This window comes from Heptranchias perlo, chromosome 23 (genome assembly GCF_035084215.1).
Source record: "Heptranchias perlo isolate sHepPer1 chromosome 23, sHepPer1.hap1, whole genome shotgun sequence".
NCBI classification, from domain to species: Eukaryota; Metazoa; Chordata; class Chondrichthyes; order Hexanchiformes; family Hexanchidae; genus Heptranchias; species Heptranchias perlo.
The window spans coordinates 27385308-27405103 of record NC_090347.1 but is presented as its reverse complement, the minus strand read 5'-3'; the positions used below and the strand labels follow the sequence as shown (position 1 = coordinate 27405103).

Below are 19796 nucleotides of genomic sequence, written 5' to 3'. Positions count from 1 at the left end.
TGTTACTGTGCTGTTGTATTCTATGATTCTACTTCAAAAAGCAATTATTTTTTGTAAGTAAAGTCTAATGGTACTGACTCTCTTGGCTTGTTCAAGTTGTTCAGAGACCTCCTCCAGGGCAGTACTGTGTCTCTGGCGGATATCCTGGATTTGAACTTCATGGGCCTTGGTCTCTTCTTCAATAGCCTTCTTCAGTTCAGCTACCTCCTGCTCACGTTTGGTCCTGTAATTAATTCAAGAGGGCACTTCAGTATTCATTTTTTTCCAAAAATATTGACTCACTTGCCTCAAGTTACCAATTTCAAAGCACATTTCTATCAACCTATCAAAATCTGTAAATATATTACCCTGATGTAGAACTGTGCATACGCTTCCAGGGTCGGAGACATGAACAGATCAGGCTTAGCTGTAATGATCCCCAGTCATTTTACCTGGCAATTTCCATTGTCCAGACTTAAAACAGGACAAACACTTGCATGAGATACCAGAATGATGCCAGTGCCCATGGAACCATATTCCAGTCAAGTTCTCACGTTTAAGACAGAAGGAATAAAGGGAGAAGGGGAAGTCAATAAAGAGAGAAACCTGCTCACTTACATCACATCATGGGACCTTCTATGAAATGTTAATATTGAACAGCTTATAAGCAGTATTCTGCTGACAATTTACTCGAATGTGTTTTTTTTCAGCAACAAGGTTTGAGATTAACACCCATTTACCATAAATCATTTTTGATAAAATATTCAGTTAAACAATGATTTTATGCAGAAGTGAAGTGTAGATAATAGGCTACACTTCAGAGTCCTTGCCTGCCACCAGTGCAGATAGTTTTCAGATATGCACTGGGTGTTGTCAGGAATGTTGCCAGGGGTCAGGACTCAGAAAATCTATGTATAACACAAGTGGCTAATATCAGAATCAAAGCAAAAAACCTACAGCATTCTCAGTTCAAACAAGATCCTACTGTAACTTGTTCCATTATTGCACCATATTGGAAATGTAGGTTTTTTTGTATTTTGTTGAACTCATTTTTCTTTATGTAATGTGTAAATTTTTTTTAACAGCTGTGGTGCATTCCAAGTGGAATTTTTCTCTAGTATAGTCTACAGGTTACATTTGATGAAAAAACTTTAACCCTACAGTTACTACAGCTGCTACTGAAGTAAGGCAACACATTCATATTGTGCAACTATATATTTTTTCCCATTTACTAAATTAGCTTAGATTCTTGAGTTGCTGGACATCATTTCATTTACAAAATGCCATTCAAGTGTGAACTATTGTTTTAAAGATACCACCTGGTCAGAGCCATCTGTAAAGCAAACTGTTCAAAGCTCAGTAGGTTTATTTTAAACTGATGAGATTAAAACAAGTCTATCAAAATGGGTTATATTACAAAACTTTGTATAAATCAAAATCTGCCTAACCAAGTCTCAAGTTATCTACTTTCTCCAGTTCAATTGCTGGCTTCACCTTAGTTCTTGTTGGGCTGCTGTGGTATCCAAAGTATCCTCCAGTTCAGTCTTCAAAGCTTCCAGCTCTTCACTCAGGTCTCTCTTCTGCTTGTCAGCTTTGTTGCGTGCACCCTTCTCAGATTCCAGATCCTCCTGCAGCTCAGAAATCTGGACCTGCAGCTCCCGGATTAGTTTTAGAGCATTATTCTTCTGAGCAGCTTCATCGTCCCCTCTGAAAGAGAACCACAGATTCAAGAGTACAGCATACATTCTGATCACCAACATTACACTTTAATTCAATATGTTGTCCTGTCCCATAATGAGTTTATCTAAGTAGATATTTTAGGCCAAGTTAAAGTACTAATCATGTGAGCCACATTTGCAAACAGAATTTAAAAATTTGTATTGGAAATTTGTTATTCATGGAATGGAGAATCAATTTTCTACGATGCATCATTGCTTGTAAAAATGTGGAATATTCTGGTAAAGTTCAGGAAGGTGGTTAATAGGGAAATGGTTTTTGTGAACATTATTTTTTTGAGATTAGTAAATACATAAACATTGGATGAAACAGTTTCCACAGACATTTCAGTAACAATATTCTGTTTCATCTCTGGATTGCAGAAATCAATATCATTTTACTTGTCTAAAATGGCAAATATGGCTATTGCTTAGAGATTTTTCATATTAATGCTGCATATAACGAAGATTTCACCAATTGAAAATGTGTTCACTTTGAGGATGCAAATTCAGTGCTGCAAAGTTCTGTACGATTTCCATTTTGTTACAACCCAAAGCATTATAGATTTATATAATATTGTTTAAAAATATGCTCAGCATACTAATGGGGAAGGATGTCAAACACTACAGGTGTTTTATAGTAAGGAAACCATAAAGAAATCTTCCAGAACATGACTCTCAGCATACTTTCCTTTATGGGACTCTTAAAATTAATAGAAACTCTAACACACCCCTTGCCACAATAATTCTTTTTTTGCCTGAGGCTAGACCTCCTATAATATCTATATCTAAACATGAATCACCTGTGTACATTTTTTTTCAAGTGAATGGAGCTACATACCAGCTATTCAAATTCAAGGTTTATATGCAGTGCCAAAAACCATGTGCTCTTCACTTGTTTTGATCAAGTAATCTTTGGCATAGCACCTTTTCGATTTGGTTCCCACTAACTTTCTTTTTTTAAAAAAAGAGCAGCTTCTTAATATATCTACAGCCTCTCTTGACTGAGCACTTATGACCTATCAGAGACTAGAAGTGTGCACATTGCAGGATGCTTTGACAATTCACAAAAGCCACTACTAACACTGCTGATCAGCTACTTAACCCACAAGATTTCATGGACAACAGTCTGAAGCCAGTGCATATTACTGCAAAGGAAAAAAAGTTATATTTTTGTACTACTAGGATGGTAAAACTGGATTTTAAAAATTGCCCTCATTTTCCCTTTTTAATTCTTCCACTTCTGCCAAGGTGATCAAAACAGCATTCACGAGCTAGAGGCTCTGGTCATTAATTGGCTAAGTGGTAAACATGTGTCAGGTGGGATTGATCCTGCCAGTTTTTCTTGCACTCTTTTCCCCCTCCTCCCAAAACAACCAAGTTCTTCAATTGTGGTTTCGTCAGTTCAATTGTCCACTCAATGAAGATCATTTGAACTCAGACATTTGGTGCAGAGTTCTACAAGTCACTTTCCACCTATAGATTAGAGTTTCATGTGCGGTTCAAAAAAATTAAAAACAGTGCAACGGAAACATAAGAAAAATGCCTAACTGTGCTTGTGATGCTTAGAATGCTAAAAGCCATCTTTGAGGGGTCACTAACTATTGCCCAAATGTGGAATGAAGTCAGGAGGAGATTATCTTTTAGGTCTCAGACCTGGCAAGGGCAGCCTGCAGCTCCTCCTCTTTCTTTGCCAGTTGAATCTTCAGTTCCTCGATCTGCTGCTGTAGCTCAGCAATTTGATCTTGCAGATCAGTAGTTTCACCGTCCAGCTTCCTCTTTGCCTTTTCCAGTTCCTGTCGGGTTTTCTCCTCCTTCTTCAAACGTTCTGCACAAAATGATATTGTGAATGGCTAGAAAGAACATCCATAACATTTTTCATTCTATATTCTCCTATGATTATGAATTTTAACTGCACTTGTTACAATGTAAACTACAATTTTGATTTAATTCTGACAACTATATCATACACAAACTAAACATGAAACATTTGAGGTGTACAATTTAAGCTTTCCTAATACCAAGCTTCTATCAGTTAATGATGCAAAAAAATCAAAACAAATCTGTGCTACATTCAGTTCAATAGGGGGAAAAATAAATTGCCAGAATTCTCACTACTGACTACTAACCAGCGACCCCTGCTGGAGTTGATACTTGCATTAGGACAGAATAGATTTGACAATGATGTCCCCAGAGTCAAATAAACAGCCAACATTCACAGGAAAGATGGCCACTTGCACAAAGCAAAGATAGACTGATGTCTCTAGAACCATATCCCAAGCATAATTCAGCAACCATGACAGGAAGGGAATAAAGGGGAGAAAATCTGAAGAAACTTTTTGGTAGAGCCAGCAAAGAATCAGTTATAGTCCATATTCTAGAATGGCAACGAAACAGAAGTGCTCAAGCAAATGAACTTCATGATCTGAACGAGGTTTTAGAATAAAGCACAGGGCATAAAATGGTTACTTAAGACAAAAGTTCACAGCAACAAAAAGGCTATTACACCCAGCAAGCCAACTCCATCTGGAATCCATGCATGATTAATTCAATATAGACTTCACCCTCCCCACCAACCTCCTTCCTCCCCTTCCCCCATTACAACCATCTGCTGATTGCTTATTTTGAGGAAACAAAACAATCTGGGATCAGTTCTGATTTCTTAAAATATTAATATCTTTCTATTTTGTTGAATAACTTGGTTGCATTGTTTTTATTTCTGATTTGCAACTTTCAAATTATACTTTAGCATTACATCAAGTGCATAGAATCATAGAAGTTTACAACATGGAAACAGGCCCTTCGGCCCAACATGTCCATGTCGCCCAGTTTATACCACTAAGCTAGTCCCAATTGCCTGCACTTGGCCCATATCCCTCTATACCCATCTTACCCATGTAACTGTCCAAATGCTTTTTAAAAGACAAAATTGTACCCGTCTCTACTACTGCCTCTGCCAGCTCGTTCCAGACACTCACCACCCTTTGAGTGAAAAAATTGCCCCTCTGGACCCTTTTGTATCTCTCCCCTCACCTTAAATCTATGCTCCCTAGTTAGACTCCACTACCTTTGGGAAAAGATTTTGACGATCTACCTTATCTATGCCCCTCATTATTTTATAGACTTCTATAAGATCACCCCTAAACCTCCTACTCTCCAGGGAAAAAAAAGTCTCAGCCTATCCAACCTCTCCCTAGAAGTCAAACCATCAAGTCCCAGTAGCATCCTAGTAAATCTTTTCTGCACTCTTTCTAGTTTAATAATATCCTTTCTATAATAGGGTGACCAGAACTGTGCACAGTATTCCAAGTGTGGCCTTACTAATGTCTTGTACAACTTCAACAAGACATCCCAACTCCTGTATTCAATGTTCTGACCAATGAAACCAAGCATGCCGAATGCCTTCTTCACCACCCTATCCACCTGTGACTCCACTTTCAAGGAGCTATGAACCTGTACTCCTAGATCTCTGTTCTATAACTCTCCCCAACGCCCTACCATTAACGGAGTAGGTCCTGGCCCGATTCGATCTACCAAAATGCATCACCTCACATTTATCTAAATTAAACTCCATCTGCCATTTATCGGCCCACTGGCCCAATTTATCAAGATCCCGTTGCAATCCTAGATAACCTTCTTCACTGTCCACAATGCCACCAATCTTGGTGTCATCTGCAAACTTACTAACCATGCCTTCTAAATTTGCATCCAAATCATTAATATAAACAAACAACGGACCCAGCACCGATCCCTGAGGCACACCGCTGGTCACAGGCCTCCAGTTTGAAAAACAACCCTCTACAACCACCCTCTGTCTTCTGTCAATCCAATTTTGTATCCAATTGGCTACCTCACCTTGGATCCCGAGAGATTTAACCTTATGTAACAACCTACCATGCGGTACCTTGTCAAAGGCTTTGCTAAAGTCCATGTAGACCATGCCTACCTTCTTGGTTACCCCTTCAAAAAACTCAAATTCGAGAGACATGATTTTCCTCTCAAAACCATGCTGACTGTTCCTAATCAGTCCCTGCCTCTCCAAATGCCTGTAGATCCTGTCTCTCAGAATACCCTCTAACAACTTACCCATTACAGATGTCAGGCTCACCGGTCTGTAGTTCCCAGGCTTTTCCCTGCCACCCTTCTTAAACAAAGGCACAACATTTGCTGCCCTCCAATCTTCAGGCACCTCACCCGTAGCTGTCGATGATTCAAATATCTGCTCGGGGACCCGCAATTTCCTCCCTATCCTCCCATAACGTCCTGGGATACATTTAATCAGGTCCCGGAGATTTATCTACCTTGATGCGCGTTAAGACTTCCAGCACCTCCCTCTCTGTAATATGTACACTCCTCAAGACATCACTATTTATTTCCCCAAGTTCCCTAACATCTGTGCCTTTCTCAACCGTAAATGCAGATGTGAAATATTCATTTAGGATCTCACCCATCTCTTGTGGTTCCGCACATAGATGACCTTGTTGATCCTTAAGAGGCCCTACTCTCGCCCTAGTTACTCTTTTGCCCTTTATGTATTTGTAGAAGCTCTTTGGATTCTCCTTTGCCTTATCTGCCAAAGCAATCTCATGTCCCCTTTTTGCCCTCCTGATTTCTCTCAACTCTACTCCGGCAATCTCTATACTCAAGGGACCCACTTGATCCCAGCTGCCTATGCATGTCATATGCCTCCTTCTTTCTGACTAAGGCCTCAATCTCCCGAGTCATCCAAGGTTCCCTACTTCTACCAGCCTTGCCCTTCACTTTATAAGGAATGTGCTTACCCTGAACCCTGGTTAACACACTTTTGAAGGCCTCCCACTTACCAGACGTCCCTTTGCCTGCCAACAGACTCTCCCAATCAACTTCTGAAAGTTCCTGTCTAATACCATCAAAATTGGCCTTTCCCCAATTTAGAATTTTAACTTTTGGGCCAGACCTATCATTCTCCATAGCCATCTTAAAACTAATGGAATTATGATCACTGGTCCCAAAGTGACCCCTCACTAACACTTCTGTCACCTGCCCTTCCTCATTTCCCAAGAGGAGGTCAAGTTTTGCCCCCTCTCTAGTCGGGCCATCCACATACTGAATGAGAAATTCCTCCTGAATACACTCAACAAATTTCTCTCCATCCAAGCCCCTAATGCTATGGCTGTCCCAGTCAATGTTGGGAAAGTTAAAGTGCCCTACTATTACCACCCTATTTTTCTTGCATCTACTTCAGGACCAGCACATCTCCAGGATGAATTATTCAAGTGCATCATATAGTTACACCTACTAAAGTTTGTTAACTGTGAAAGTTTGAATCTTTGGGCACCATGTCAGAACAGACTTTGCACCAAGGAAACCTCACCTTCCAAATCTGTAATCATCACTTCCTGCTTGTTTTTGATTTTACTCAAGTTCTTTGCCTTTTCCTCCTCCTCTGCCAGTTGTGAGGTAAACTCAGAAATCCGGTCTTCAAACATTTTTTTCTCCTATTATTTAATTAAAAAGTATTTTGAATGAAGCCAGTATTTAATTCTATAATTGATTTCCATATTCATGAACCAACTGCTTTCCCAATTACTTCAAATCTAAAACTACACTGAAAAGTAGGAAAAATTACTCAAATCAGTTGTCAATAATCTAAGTCAGAATGGAATAAGTAATAACCTTTAATGAGATCCCTAGTTGAGTATGTTAAAGTACTTGAATCCCATTAAGATATGTGTTTTAATCGTCTCAATAATTTAAAGTGTTTGTTACCAATAAAATGTACATGGAAAAATGTTTATCCTATACTGGAGTGTTAGAAGTGGCCACAATTTTCAAACAACAACTTTGCAATTCTAATCATATACTGTAACTCACTTTGGCTAATTTTAAATTCTGGTCCTCCAGCAGCAAGATGTCCTCTTCCACCTTCTTAATTTTAGCCTCTGCCGTTACTTTTTCAAGTTGAAGCTTCTGCCGAGCTCCTTCCTCTTCATCAAGCTGCTCTTCTAGATCCTGGTATGATGTAGAAAATATTAAGCCAACTAATAATTTCAGGTTTCTATCCATGAAACATTGATCATACAGTGTTAGATTCCTATTTGTAAACCAACTTTGATCACACCCAGTGTAACATGCTAGTAAATACACTGCTTGTATAGGATTCAGAGCAAATAACATCTTCAGAAAGCCCAAGATTCCTCTAAAATAATTTTCAAATACACAAATCTAAAGAAGTACATTCATGAAGGATTTGGGCATTATGGGGTGGGGGAGTGAAGAGAGGAAAGGCAAGAGCCAGGTGGAGGGACGAGAGCTAGGCGTGGGGATGAGATGGCAACCTTGTAAATCACTAAGATATGCATTATTCTCCATTTGACCTTTTGGAAAATATTAAACTAATTTTGAAAATTCAGTGTGAATAAAAAGGTATTCTAACTTTCCCCTCATAGCCCCAAAAACATGGTTAAAAGTTACAAGTCATCAATGGCCAAAATTAGAGGTCTGTGTGTTGGATGGAAATTACCTAAACTCATTGCATATTAGGAACCTCAGGCAAAAGAGGAGCCTTTCATATTATAATTCTAGTTTGGATACAAACCTAGGTCCCAGCAGTGAATCTGCAGTTTCACATTGCAGCTGCCAGTCCCCATCTGCTATCTTATTGGTATGATTAATACCAAAATGTAGAGTTCACCAAATATATTGCAATATGCATGTACCTGAACATGTTGCTGCATTTTCTTCTTTTCATTCAGCACCTGCTGGTTTCTTTCTTCCTCTTCCTCCACCCTTGCTTCCAAATCATGCAAGATTTCCTCCAGTTCTTGCTTTTTATTAGCCAGACGTGCTCGCATTTCCTCAGCTTCTGCAAAGAGCTCAGTCTCTGCCTGTAGCTGTTCAGCCAGGATATTCTTCTCTTCAATTATCTACACAGAGTATTCATCAAGTTTAGTTACATTTATAAAACCCTTAACTCGTCACAAAACGTTCAACTCAAATTAAGAAGATACACCCTACGTTGGATTTTTTGCCTAAGTGATTCAGCTATGCATATCAGATTTTAAGTGTTGCCGGCAACTATGCTAACACTGTTCTTAAAAGGTTTATCCTTCGAGTTCATTATTAATGGAAACAAAATTCCCACAATCTCCATATTGCACATGGGGGTTGGGGCAACGCAAATAAACCCATTGTAACTTTTTAAACTCAGGAGGGACGGTGATCAAATACAAATTTGGTGGGAAGCATTAGAAGATTCCCTTTTCCACTTCCAGCCCCATACATTTACACCTTTCACATTTTTTTCCCTTTAGGTGCAACTATTCCCTCAGTCGCAATAGGTTTTATAGTGGGGGATAGCATGGAAGTCAAATTGTTAGGAACTTCTACGCATCCAACTCCTCTAACCATGATTCCAATGCTATGGCTGCCCATCTCAGTTGGCCAAATGGCAGTGGCTCTCCAATGGAAGCAAAGATATGGGTAATCATTTAACTATATTTTGATGGTGAATTGGATTCCAGAGCCAAGCACCACCATATAAAAAGATGATGGCTGCTACTGAAAACAAACATGTACAATTCAGATATTTAGGTTATATTATAACTTTCAAACATTAGTCATGAAAGGTACAAATCATGTATGCGGAGTTTAAGACTTCACAGACCTGCTGATGCTTTCTCTCCATAGCTGTAAGGTCTGCCTCCACCTTTACATGCTTCTCTTTCACCTTTGTCAGCTCATCCTCTTTGGCCAGCAATTCCTCATCCTGACGAGTCACCTGTAGCAGTGGTTTAACCTAAAGCAAAGAAAATAAAACATGGTAAATAAAAGTGGCTTACTTGCCACTGAATCATCGTCAATATCCTTTAAAAAAAGTCAGCAATTAAAACTTGTTAACCAAAATCTATGAGTCATCCAGAATGGATTTGATAGAAGTCATGAAATACAAATTCAAAAGCAAAAGGTTCTTAATCTGCTAGCGAACAGTTAACATCTGCAAGTCTGACTAATCTTGTTTCAGTTTTGGTGTTTCGTTTTTGTGGAAGCGAGATGGGAAGGAAACAGTCCAACCTTAGTGAAGAGCCGCCACCACTGCCAGTGTCTGAGCTTTAGGTAAGCAGCACAGTTCCTCTGCAGAACCTTGAGTGCACTCAACTGCTGTTGTTTCCTCGAAAATGCTCTGAAAAACAAAAAAAGGCATTAATTTAGAAATCATTAAGTTAATAGTGAGCTTTTATACCAGATTATACTACCATTGGGTCTTAAAATTGGTAATGTAACAATACACAGTTCTCCCAATGACTTTGGGGGGTAAGTGCCCTGAGCCCCAGTCAAAAGATTGTAGATATGATCTCTTGTCCAAGTTAGCAGGTGTCAGCTAGGAATGGCATGGAGGAGCTACAACAGGCTCCAGGCTGGGGAAAAAAAGTCAGGCTGCTCTTGAAAGGCACATTCAAGAGAACTGGATCAGGCTCATGTGCAATTTCCTCTTGGTCAAAAATTCTGCCAGTACCTATCCCAAGTGATCGTTCATGTATGAACTTAAGAGTAGTGCATCCAACTGAACACCAGTGTGGATCAGAGTAAGGAGGGGAGAGGAGAATGAAAAGTAACAAAATATTAGAGTGCTCAAAACAGTTTTGAAAACATGGACATTAGACATCCAGAAGAATAGATCCTTCATGAGTAAAGATTTGTATCAATATTTTTTGCCTATGTACTTGTGCTGCCTTACGTAAAAAATGGTCATATGCCTGAAGCCACAAGTGGAAAATTAGCATTTTAAAGGTGATTTATTTTAAAGATCAAATTCCCCCCTCCCATAATTACCATTTCATGTGTACATCACCCAAAGAATCCTGCAGAAACTTGATCACATTTTCAAATCAGTTTTCATAGATTTTTTTTAAAAGGCAAAGCACAATATCAAAGTACATAAAATTTGTATCCCATTACGCATGATGAAAACATTTGACATTTTTGCACATCGACCAGTAGCTCGTTAAGGGCAAGTTAAAAAACAGCAAATCCAATCCACGTGCAGATCAAGTTTCTCCCCCTCTGAACTCAGTTCTGGTATTAATCTCTCATGGGGGTAAGCTATTCTTAGCAACAAACTTTACTCTTCCTCTGTGACCTGAAGTGACCTTGTACACTTTCGTCTTGTAGCTAATACCATCAATCACCCATTAGTGGCCTAGACATGCTAATAGCCTATTCATCAGGGAAGAGGAGGAGATCATTTTACACCAGCAGGAGTTTATTATGCTTAAGGTTTTGCCTAGTGAGTCGACAGGCATGATTCATAATATTCAAGCACTGTAAAGGGATTTGGATTGCATGATGACCAAATGAAAATTACCTAACAAGTATTAAAAATACCCCATTATATTTTACTGGTTCCTCTAAAAAGAAATTTAATATCATTTTATTCCAGTTTAGGATTTATTTGTGAAAAAGTGAATTCCTGGGTAATAAGTTGAGACAACTTTTATTCCATTCTCTTCAAAGGGAAATGGATAGTAACTTCATTTTCTCAAAAAAAAATTGGCTAATAAACAAATAATTTCAATGGTTCTTTGAGTGCTGGTCTCTATCAAAAATTGTTTATATTGGAACATGGATAATTACCTAATGCAGTCCACCTCTTGTTCAAAATACTACTGGATTCCATCCTACAACTGCAAGAATAATTAACTATGCAAACGTAGAACTTACTTCCGAGCCAGGTATCCACGGCAGACAGCTTGGAAAAGGATGATTATATCTGTGATCTTCAGATCCCGTTCTTCCTCCAAGTGTGCGAGAATCCCACCACGAAAGAAGATCTTACTCTGGCCAATACGGAATAAATTAGGGTCTAGTTCCAAGGCATGGATCTGATTTCAGGGGAAAGAGGAAAGAAAGATGAGGCAGAGGAAAATTAATTTCCATATTAGAGAAATTTCTGGACACATCTGTTCACTCCTAAAATGTCTGGAAACAATTCTCAATAAATTGGTTGCCATAACAAAAAAAAATGAATTCAAATAAAATTGTGAAGTGATTGATTGTCAAAAAAAATTGCAAAAAAAAACTTTGAAATGCAAAAAAATTGCAGACATCATTCTTGAGTTTCTAATACATTGGTAGTGAAGTTTTAATATATATATATATTTTTGCATTAAAGCATGCAATTTAAGTTTTTGGCCTGTATGTTTGAAATAGTACAAAATAAAGGCAGGCAAACAAACAAGCAAAAAAAAAGTGTCTACCATTCGTTCACAGGCTTGCTTGCCATCCATGAAACCTTTAGGAATTGAATTGGGGGTCAGGATCTCATACCTACAGGAGTGGAAACAATATACTTGTAAGAATCAATCCATTTACAAAATCACATTTAACTTCTAGAGTAGACCTCAAGATCTTTTGATGCCTTCATATTAATGACTATTTCATGCTTAAAATTCTAGGCCATTTTGAAATACCTTCACTTCAACAGCACGGAAAGTTGGTATCTCCACGCACCATGCCACAGATTTGTAGAATTCAGGCTCACAATTTCATACATTGCTGCTTTAACCCAAACTATTTTTTGTCTACTCAGAATAAATTTCACCTTCACAACTAATTTATATATGTTGGCTCCAATACACTATTTTTGAAGTATAGAAGGATTCATTTAGAAGTCTTCACAGTCACTATTGCAAAAGGATAATTATATTTTCCATAAAAAACAAACTGCTGTATTTCATACCTAACTGGGTTTTTTCCCCCCCACATACTTTCTAGGAGGTGTGGACAGTAAATAAATTCAATCCCTTCTACAGGAGCTAAATCAGGCCTTTTATAATTCTACACAAATAGAGCAGTTGGTCTCAGATCGACCTAGACGAACTTACTTAGAATTGAACTGGATTGATTTACTGGGTGAATCAGATGTCCATACTTGTGCCGAGTTGTGAAAGAACCCCGTTCATATTTCAACTATCAAGTAGAACAAGCACACCATTGCCAATCATTCTCTTACCTTTACAGCAGCTCTCTCCATCTCCCACCCCTTGCCTACTGCAGATGGACTAATCAAAGAAAATGCAACAAAATTGAAATATACTGGGCAAATATGCTGCTAATCCTGTCAAAAAGCCAATTGGGTGGGGGGGGGGGGGGGTAAGTTAGGGGAGAACTTTAAAAAGTATGACAATTTGAGTCAAGAACATGGACCACCTTTCATTTCATTAATCCACAAATGGCCCTCAGACCTAGTACTGACATAGGTCGAAGGCTTATTCAGGATCTACTGGGATTACAAAACTAAAAACAGTTGATCAAATTTACCTGTGAATTTGATTTTTTTTTAAAAAAGCAATTGGATAAATGTAGAATTCATTCCATATACACCAAAACCATTTACTTACCAAGACAAACATTTTTAGTTAGTAAAATATTTCAACACTACCTCTGTCTGAACTCTTGGAAGACAATCCTATTGGGAAAACCCTGACGGCAGATTCGAATTCCTTCCAACACACCATTGCAACGCAACTGGTCAAGAACCAAGTGAGGATCCAGTTTCCCAGCCTGCAAAATATATGAGGCCACTTACCATTTTACCAGACATATAACTGATCATTTAAAATGATTTTGGTTGATTTCCCTTTAGATATTACCCTCATTTGATAAGTGAGTAAACACAACATATTGTTATGGTACTGAGCCATGCAAAGCAGTCAGGCCCCAAGGTTCAATCCACAGTCTGTGCCAAGTTAGGTATTTCTACAGTGAACATGTGTCAGAGCTGGAAGTTTTCAATGCAGCAGCCACAGAAACTTGTGTGTTTAATCCTTACTATACTAGCGCTGAGTTATCTGATCAGGGTGCAATAGGCTATCAACGTGGACAAGGCAATTAATCCTACATCGGTGTTTGACGCTGAAATATTGTGTTAACAGCTGATAGTAACATCTAAGGACATGATCAGGTCAACCTTCAAGGCTACAGGTCTTAACGGTCAAAGAATGTCTTTGGTTTATGGCAATCGCAAGCCAATTTCATGTACTGTGGATCCCATCACCCAAGATGGCTAATGGAACCCATCAATTCACACAAGAGGATAACAATCGAGATGATTTTTCTTAGAAGTAAAAGCAGCATTTCAAGCATTAGAATAAGTTATATTAGGGATAAAGTGAAGGCAAAATTAAAAAAGAAATTGGAGAAAAATCAATAAGGGTAAGCAGAGCAGCATATTGTTAAAGTAAAAATAAATTTCAAATGATTTAATTGCACCAGGATGAATAAAAACTAAACACGCGAGTAGCTTTGTAACTATAAAATTAAGGTTTGCTTCAGCTTTAGAATATGAGCTCAAAAGCTTTAAAAGCTTGACAGGGACTCTTTGGATTTGCTGGCAATCCCAAGGTTGAAAAACAATTGCAGATACATTAATAATTGTCAAGCTGGTTACGTATATGTCACTAGTTGTGATACTATTACCCATAACTGAAAAATAGACAGAAGATTCATCATACTTAATGGGATGGAAATTTTCAGATTAAGACTCAAATTTTCCTGCCAGTTACTGCTATCAAACTTCCATATTTCCATGTCTTTTAACTGTACTAACATACCGCACTGCTTGGCCACAGTGCAGGAATAAAATGTAGCAGTTCTTTGTATGGAATCAGTCAGTAAATTTAGTAACATATTAACATCACAGCTCCAAAGGTTAATAAATGACGACTCCAAGGACTCACTCATGAAAGTAGGATTAAGGCCAAAACACCACAAATTAATATTTCATCTTTGTCAGTGCAGTCAAAGACAGTAAAATGAGGTGGGAGATATAACCAATTCCATACTTCGAAATCCCCACTGAAACTAAAAACATATTTTAAGCCAAATTATTCCAAGAGTTTATTTTGCTATCCATATTATCTGTGCATGCAGCCAGTCCTGAAAATATTTTACTCAAACGGGTCACAAGCAAACATTACCAAACAGTATCCTGTTTCCCCCAAAAGTCAAGATACATAACAGACTGTCTACTTTAGTTTTGAAGTGGGCCATACAAATCCTTACAAAATTGTGACTCACAAGCAATGGTTTTGAACATAAGATTGAACTAGTTAATGCAATACCACAATGTGCAATTCTCTAAGAATGTGTAAAAAGTAGAGCAAACAAGATTGCATAACTCAGTAAAGAATTTTTTCTTAATTTTACATTAATAGCACATTTCTCCCTTATGGAAATATACCTACCCTTTTCTCATGGTTTGGAATAATGCATCGAACAAAATTAGGGTTGGTGTTGCGGAGAGTTGCCATTAGTTTGGCCAAGGACTCTTTGTACAGTTGCCCCACTGTGCGGAACATGCCTTTCTTAGTCTTATAAGATGAACCAAAAGCAGTCTCATTCATACCAGCAACTTGGTCCAATCCCACAATACGGTCAACTGCAAAAATAAAGTTACATTTTGGAAAGTACTTTTACTTCAACTTGTTGCACCGGAGTACGGAGCAAAAGCTCTGATGAAATAATATAAAAGATGTTGATTTTGAAGTCCAAGATAAAAAAGCTGGAGCACTGACCAGGAGCAAGAATTAGAAATCTGTCATGACACAGACAGCAAGATAGCTCTGCCACCTCATGCAATGACATTGTTATAATCTCAAAAGGATTTTGTCCAAAAATACAAAAAATTGTAACTGATATACTTCCTGCACAGATGAGGTAAGAGGCCAGCTTTTCCCATTCCTACTTTTCCCCCCAAAGATACGAAAAAGTCAGTCTTTAAATATTAAGTATGCGACATTTGTTTCACATACCATTATTTTGTCCAACTGAACAAAATCCAACCATAAAAGGGTATGGATCACTATGTGGTCGAAAAAAATTCAAGATTAGCACTCAAAACTGGATTTTTATTTATACAGTAAAAAAGTTCAAAAAGACACTCATGTTCTTAGGTTGCAGTGGACTCAATATACAGTGTCTTTCACAATGCAACACCAAGGACCTTAAATGCTACAAGTAGAGATTAATTACTTATCATACACAAAACAGACAACTTGAAAAGTAGAAGGAGGCCTAACCAAAAAGGGGAAGGACAGACAGAGACAATCATTGAGGCAAAATTATAAATAAGCACCAAAATGTACTATCTTACACTTGCCAACACTGAATTCCATTTACCATTTTTTTTGCCCATTCCACCATCTTATCAATAACCCCTTGCATATTCCAGTGATCCTCAGAATTATCTACTATGCATCCTATTTTAGTATCATCTGCAAATTTGGACACTGCTCCCTCCAGTCCTATAGCCAAATCATCAATGTACATAGTGAGCAGAAGCCTGTTGCTATACACATTCATTCACTCTGAATTCTGATTGTTGTGAAAAAGGACTGGATACTTCGATTATTCAATTCCAAACTATGACTTGAGAAATTAACGGAACTAGTGAAATGCTACTGGTACTAAACGGGAATTGGGCCTCATTAAACAGCCTTTGCTGCCACCGTTTCCAGTACAATTGCATGCTGCTCCTCCTCCCTCCCCCCAAGGAGATTTAATGTTATCCAGAATACAGAGCAGCAACTGTACTTCAGGCAGAGAAGTAATTCATAGAGAAACAACTTCAAGAATTTGCATTTAAATAGTGCTTTTAACATAGCAAAACATTCCAAGGTAGTTTTAAAAACTTCCTTTTAATGCTTGCTTTAAAATAAAAAAGGAAAAGTGAGGATCAGAAATGATCTTTTTAGCACTGCACTTGCACTATGGCTAGGACTTTCCTGATGTTTAACTCCCCTTCACTGTGCTCCAAGTTTAGGCTGCGATGACCTTTAGCTCATCTGGTCACAATCAATGGGGCTAAATAGTTTGGCCTTCATCAGCACCAGGAAACATTCAATGTACCTGAACAAACTACAAAGCTGAAGACCAAGAATACAAATGTTTCAGTTGCTATTACAAGCACTCACTCAACTTAAAATCCAAAGCATGCAACAACTGAAAATATGGAAGGGATTTTTAAAATTTCCAACATGTGTCATTCTAACGCTAGCAGTATTTCTGCCTGTGATTTCAGGATTGCAAGCTTGAAATTTCTTCATATAATTCTGAGAAACGAAAACATAACTGGTTAACACTTCTACCCATCTTCAGACAGCTCAGTGGTAACTATCTACACCATTTTCATGAAATGTTATCAATAAATAATTTACTAACCATCTTTCCACAACTCTGCCACAAATTTGTCCAATGATTGATGCAGGAGGGTTGCAACATTGTCATTGAGTGGGTCCATATTTTTCAGAAGCCATTCATCTGCCTTGTAATCCACCTAGTATGAGGTTGAAAGATTACCTGTAATTACTTGTGGCAAGTCTAAAAACTCATGAAAAAAAGTACATTTCTACAGCAATCCATAAAGTGACTACACTTCAGAGCACCTTTAAGGATACACTCACTTTCAGCTGTAATTCAGTTTTACTTTAGCAAAGTACATTAACAGTTCTACTTAACATCCCCAATGGTGGGATACAACTGAATGTCTAAGTAGGATTGAAAAGGGATAGTGTGTTTTAACTCAAATTAGTGATTGTCACAATGTACTACATAGAATATTCACTGGAAGAGCAGCATTTCAAGAGTGGAAAGTTTTTACTTCCTGTAAGATTGTCTGTATCAAAGTACTTCATAGATAAATGCACTACCATTTTGGAATTGAGCCATGGCAGGAAGATCCAAGTTTGATGCCCAGTCCATGCCATAATCAAGCTCAGTCCCATTAGCTACAGGGCCACTACAATTAGTCTTAGCAACCCATGGCTTTTTGAGAAAGGGGAAAAGAGAACAGTGATCAAAACAGTATACTAGAATATAAATTAACCAGTGATGTTAAAGTTTCTAATTTCTTCAAACCTCATCTGAGATGTCTGACCTTGGAATCATACAGCACAGAAGGAAGCCACTCAACCTCTCATACCTGTCCTTTAAAAAGAGCTATCCAGTTGGTTCCACTCCCCTGCACTTTACTCATAGCCCTTACACAATTCATTAGAAGGGATACTTTCTACAAAACATTGTCAGTCCAAAGATGTGGAAAAACCTCTCGAGAATTTGGCTTACATTATAAATTTCTTCCTGTTACAGTTCAGATTTTTCAACTTTATGGCTAAACTTCAGTTTTCCATAAGCAGAATTCCTTATAAATTAAAACCTTTTTACTTTCTGCCATATATTGACTGGCATGTCCAGATTAAATAATTAACCCATAATCATGGTAAATGACATGCTGGAGACCATATGGACATGCCCAGCACATTCCTCTGTTACCTCAAAAGTGGACACATAACATGCTACTAGACCACTGTGTATAGGCTAAACTTTTCAGATTTATTTACAGACGAAACAATACATCAAAGCTGAAAGACAAAAAGTTACCAACATTACACAAATTATCAGATCCCCTGTGGCTGTGCTCACGGCGAGTCGGAGGACACAGCTTTGTAATAACAGCGGCATTAACAACAGTGCGACAGGGAACGTGTCTCTGGAAGTATGTGTGACACTTACAGGAAGTGTGCACTTTACATAAAACCATTAGATTTAAAAGAAAACTAGTCGAATTGAGTAAAACAGAAGAATTTAAAGAAAAACCCTGCATCTTTTCACAGCAAATTCCTGGAAACAGTCTCTAATGTTGCCTTCATATGGAGTTTATATTTCACACTCAATGTAACAGTTGGTGAATAGAAGATTGAAGACCCCAAGTGGGTCTTTGGGTTCCAAGGATGTTTTATTTGATACAAAATTCTGACAGTTTGTCCTTAAACATATGCAACAGCAAGCTACACATTAAATGATTCAGGAAGCAAGGATTCCATTTTTTCCCAGCTGGACTGATTCAGACAACAGGTAGGTACTAAAAAGGAAATTCCATTCTGAGACCTATCACCATGAGGAATTCACAAAATAGCAACATGGAGGAACTCCATGGATACTGACAATGGACATGTCTTGTGTAGTACGACAGATTGAAACAAAAACTTATTTTAACATGCTTCTAATTCAAAACATTAAAGCAGATCTCCTGAGGCTGTGCTAGAGACACAAATACACTACCTCTACCACAATAGAATCATTACAACAAAGCCTTCCCAGAGATACAATGGGCTGAAACAATTTTTAATTCAAATTCCCGCCATTTCAATCACAAAATAGTCACATTTCTGTCATAATCTTCTCACCCCTTCCTTGCATCAAAGAATCACCAATGTTTACCATGCTAGCACGTTAGGCAAGGCTCAGCTCTATAAAGAAGCTGGGAAAGCAATTGGGGGCTTGACTTCAATGGCAATCTAGAGAAGTCTTTATCCTCGATATGTAACAATATAAACTGGCTTGAAGCTGTCCACCTGATCGAACATGGTTCACTCAGTTTTTAGGAAGTGAAACAGAAGTTATACAATCCATTCAAAACACTTAGCATTCCATTTAGCAGACATACCTTGCCAGCATAGTGAATAATGCAGAAGTCAGCCTTATCTTTGAGCTGCCTTGGTTTCTGGAACTTCGAGTGTGTACCCTGTTCTTGGCTCAGTTTTTCCACAAATGTCTTATCAGTGGCCTTAGGAAACCAACATTCCTCATCCAACAGAGCCAGCACACCAGGAGGGTTTGCCTGGTACAAGAAGTTAGAACATTTCATGGATTGAAGTTTGTTTTATGTCCAAAACCAAAAACAAAAAAAAAATCACAGATGCAACAACCTGCTGGATTAGTGTATTAACACTTTAATTTACCCCAAACATTTTTCTTCAAACGATTTAAATGTAAACATTCACAGAACCCTTAAAATCTATGGAATATCAAACTTTCTATTCTGTACATTTCACCAAATATATGGTAAAATTGGAAACAAATAGCACTTTTTGCCACAGCTATGATTTAAAAATGTAGGATATCCTGAGTGTGGCAGGATAGACGGTGTCTAACGTGAGATCCCAATCTCAGCAAATAAATTGCTTCTCTACAGTGAAAGAAAAGTAGGTCCAAGGCCAGTCTTGTGTATTCTTCATTGGTTAGATAGATATGCAATAGCTTGAAATAGATTCTGACACTGCTCAT

General features: G+C 38.1%; 1 protein-coding gene across 5 annotated transcripts in view; it reads right to left on the bottom strand.

Annotated features, from left to right (window-relative positions):
- Positions 1-19796, bottom strand: part of LOC137341207 (myosin-10) — a 133416-nt gene that overhangs the window by 20433 nt on the left and 93187 nt on the right. For all 5 annotated transcript variants that reach the window (XM_068004249.1, XM_068004250.1, XM_068004251.1 and 2 more), the window contains 14 exons: positions 19177-19350; positions 16893-17007; positions 14918-15111; positions 13114-13235; positions 11930-11999; positions 11394-11554; positions 9747-9855; positions 9340-9471; positions 8393-8599; positions 7548-7685; positions 7048-7171; positions 3351-3522; positions 1474-1686; positions 79-223 (listed from right to left, as the gene is read on the bottom strand). In XM_068004249.1, coding sequence (XP_067860350.1) covers positions 79-223; positions 1474-1686; positions 3351-3522; positions 7048-7171; positions 7548-7685; positions 8393-8599; positions 9340-9471; positions 9747-9855; positions 11394-11554; positions 11930-11999; positions 13114-13235; positions 14918-15111; positions 16893-17007; positions 19177-19350 — 2076 coding nt within the window. The remainder of the gene's footprint in view (positions 1-78; positions 224-1473; positions 1687-3350; positions 3523-7047; positions 7172-7547; positions 7686-8392; positions 8600-9339; positions 9472-9746; positions 9856-11393; positions 11555-11929; positions 12000-13113; positions 13236-14917; positions 15112-16892; positions 17008-19176; positions 19351-19796) is intronic.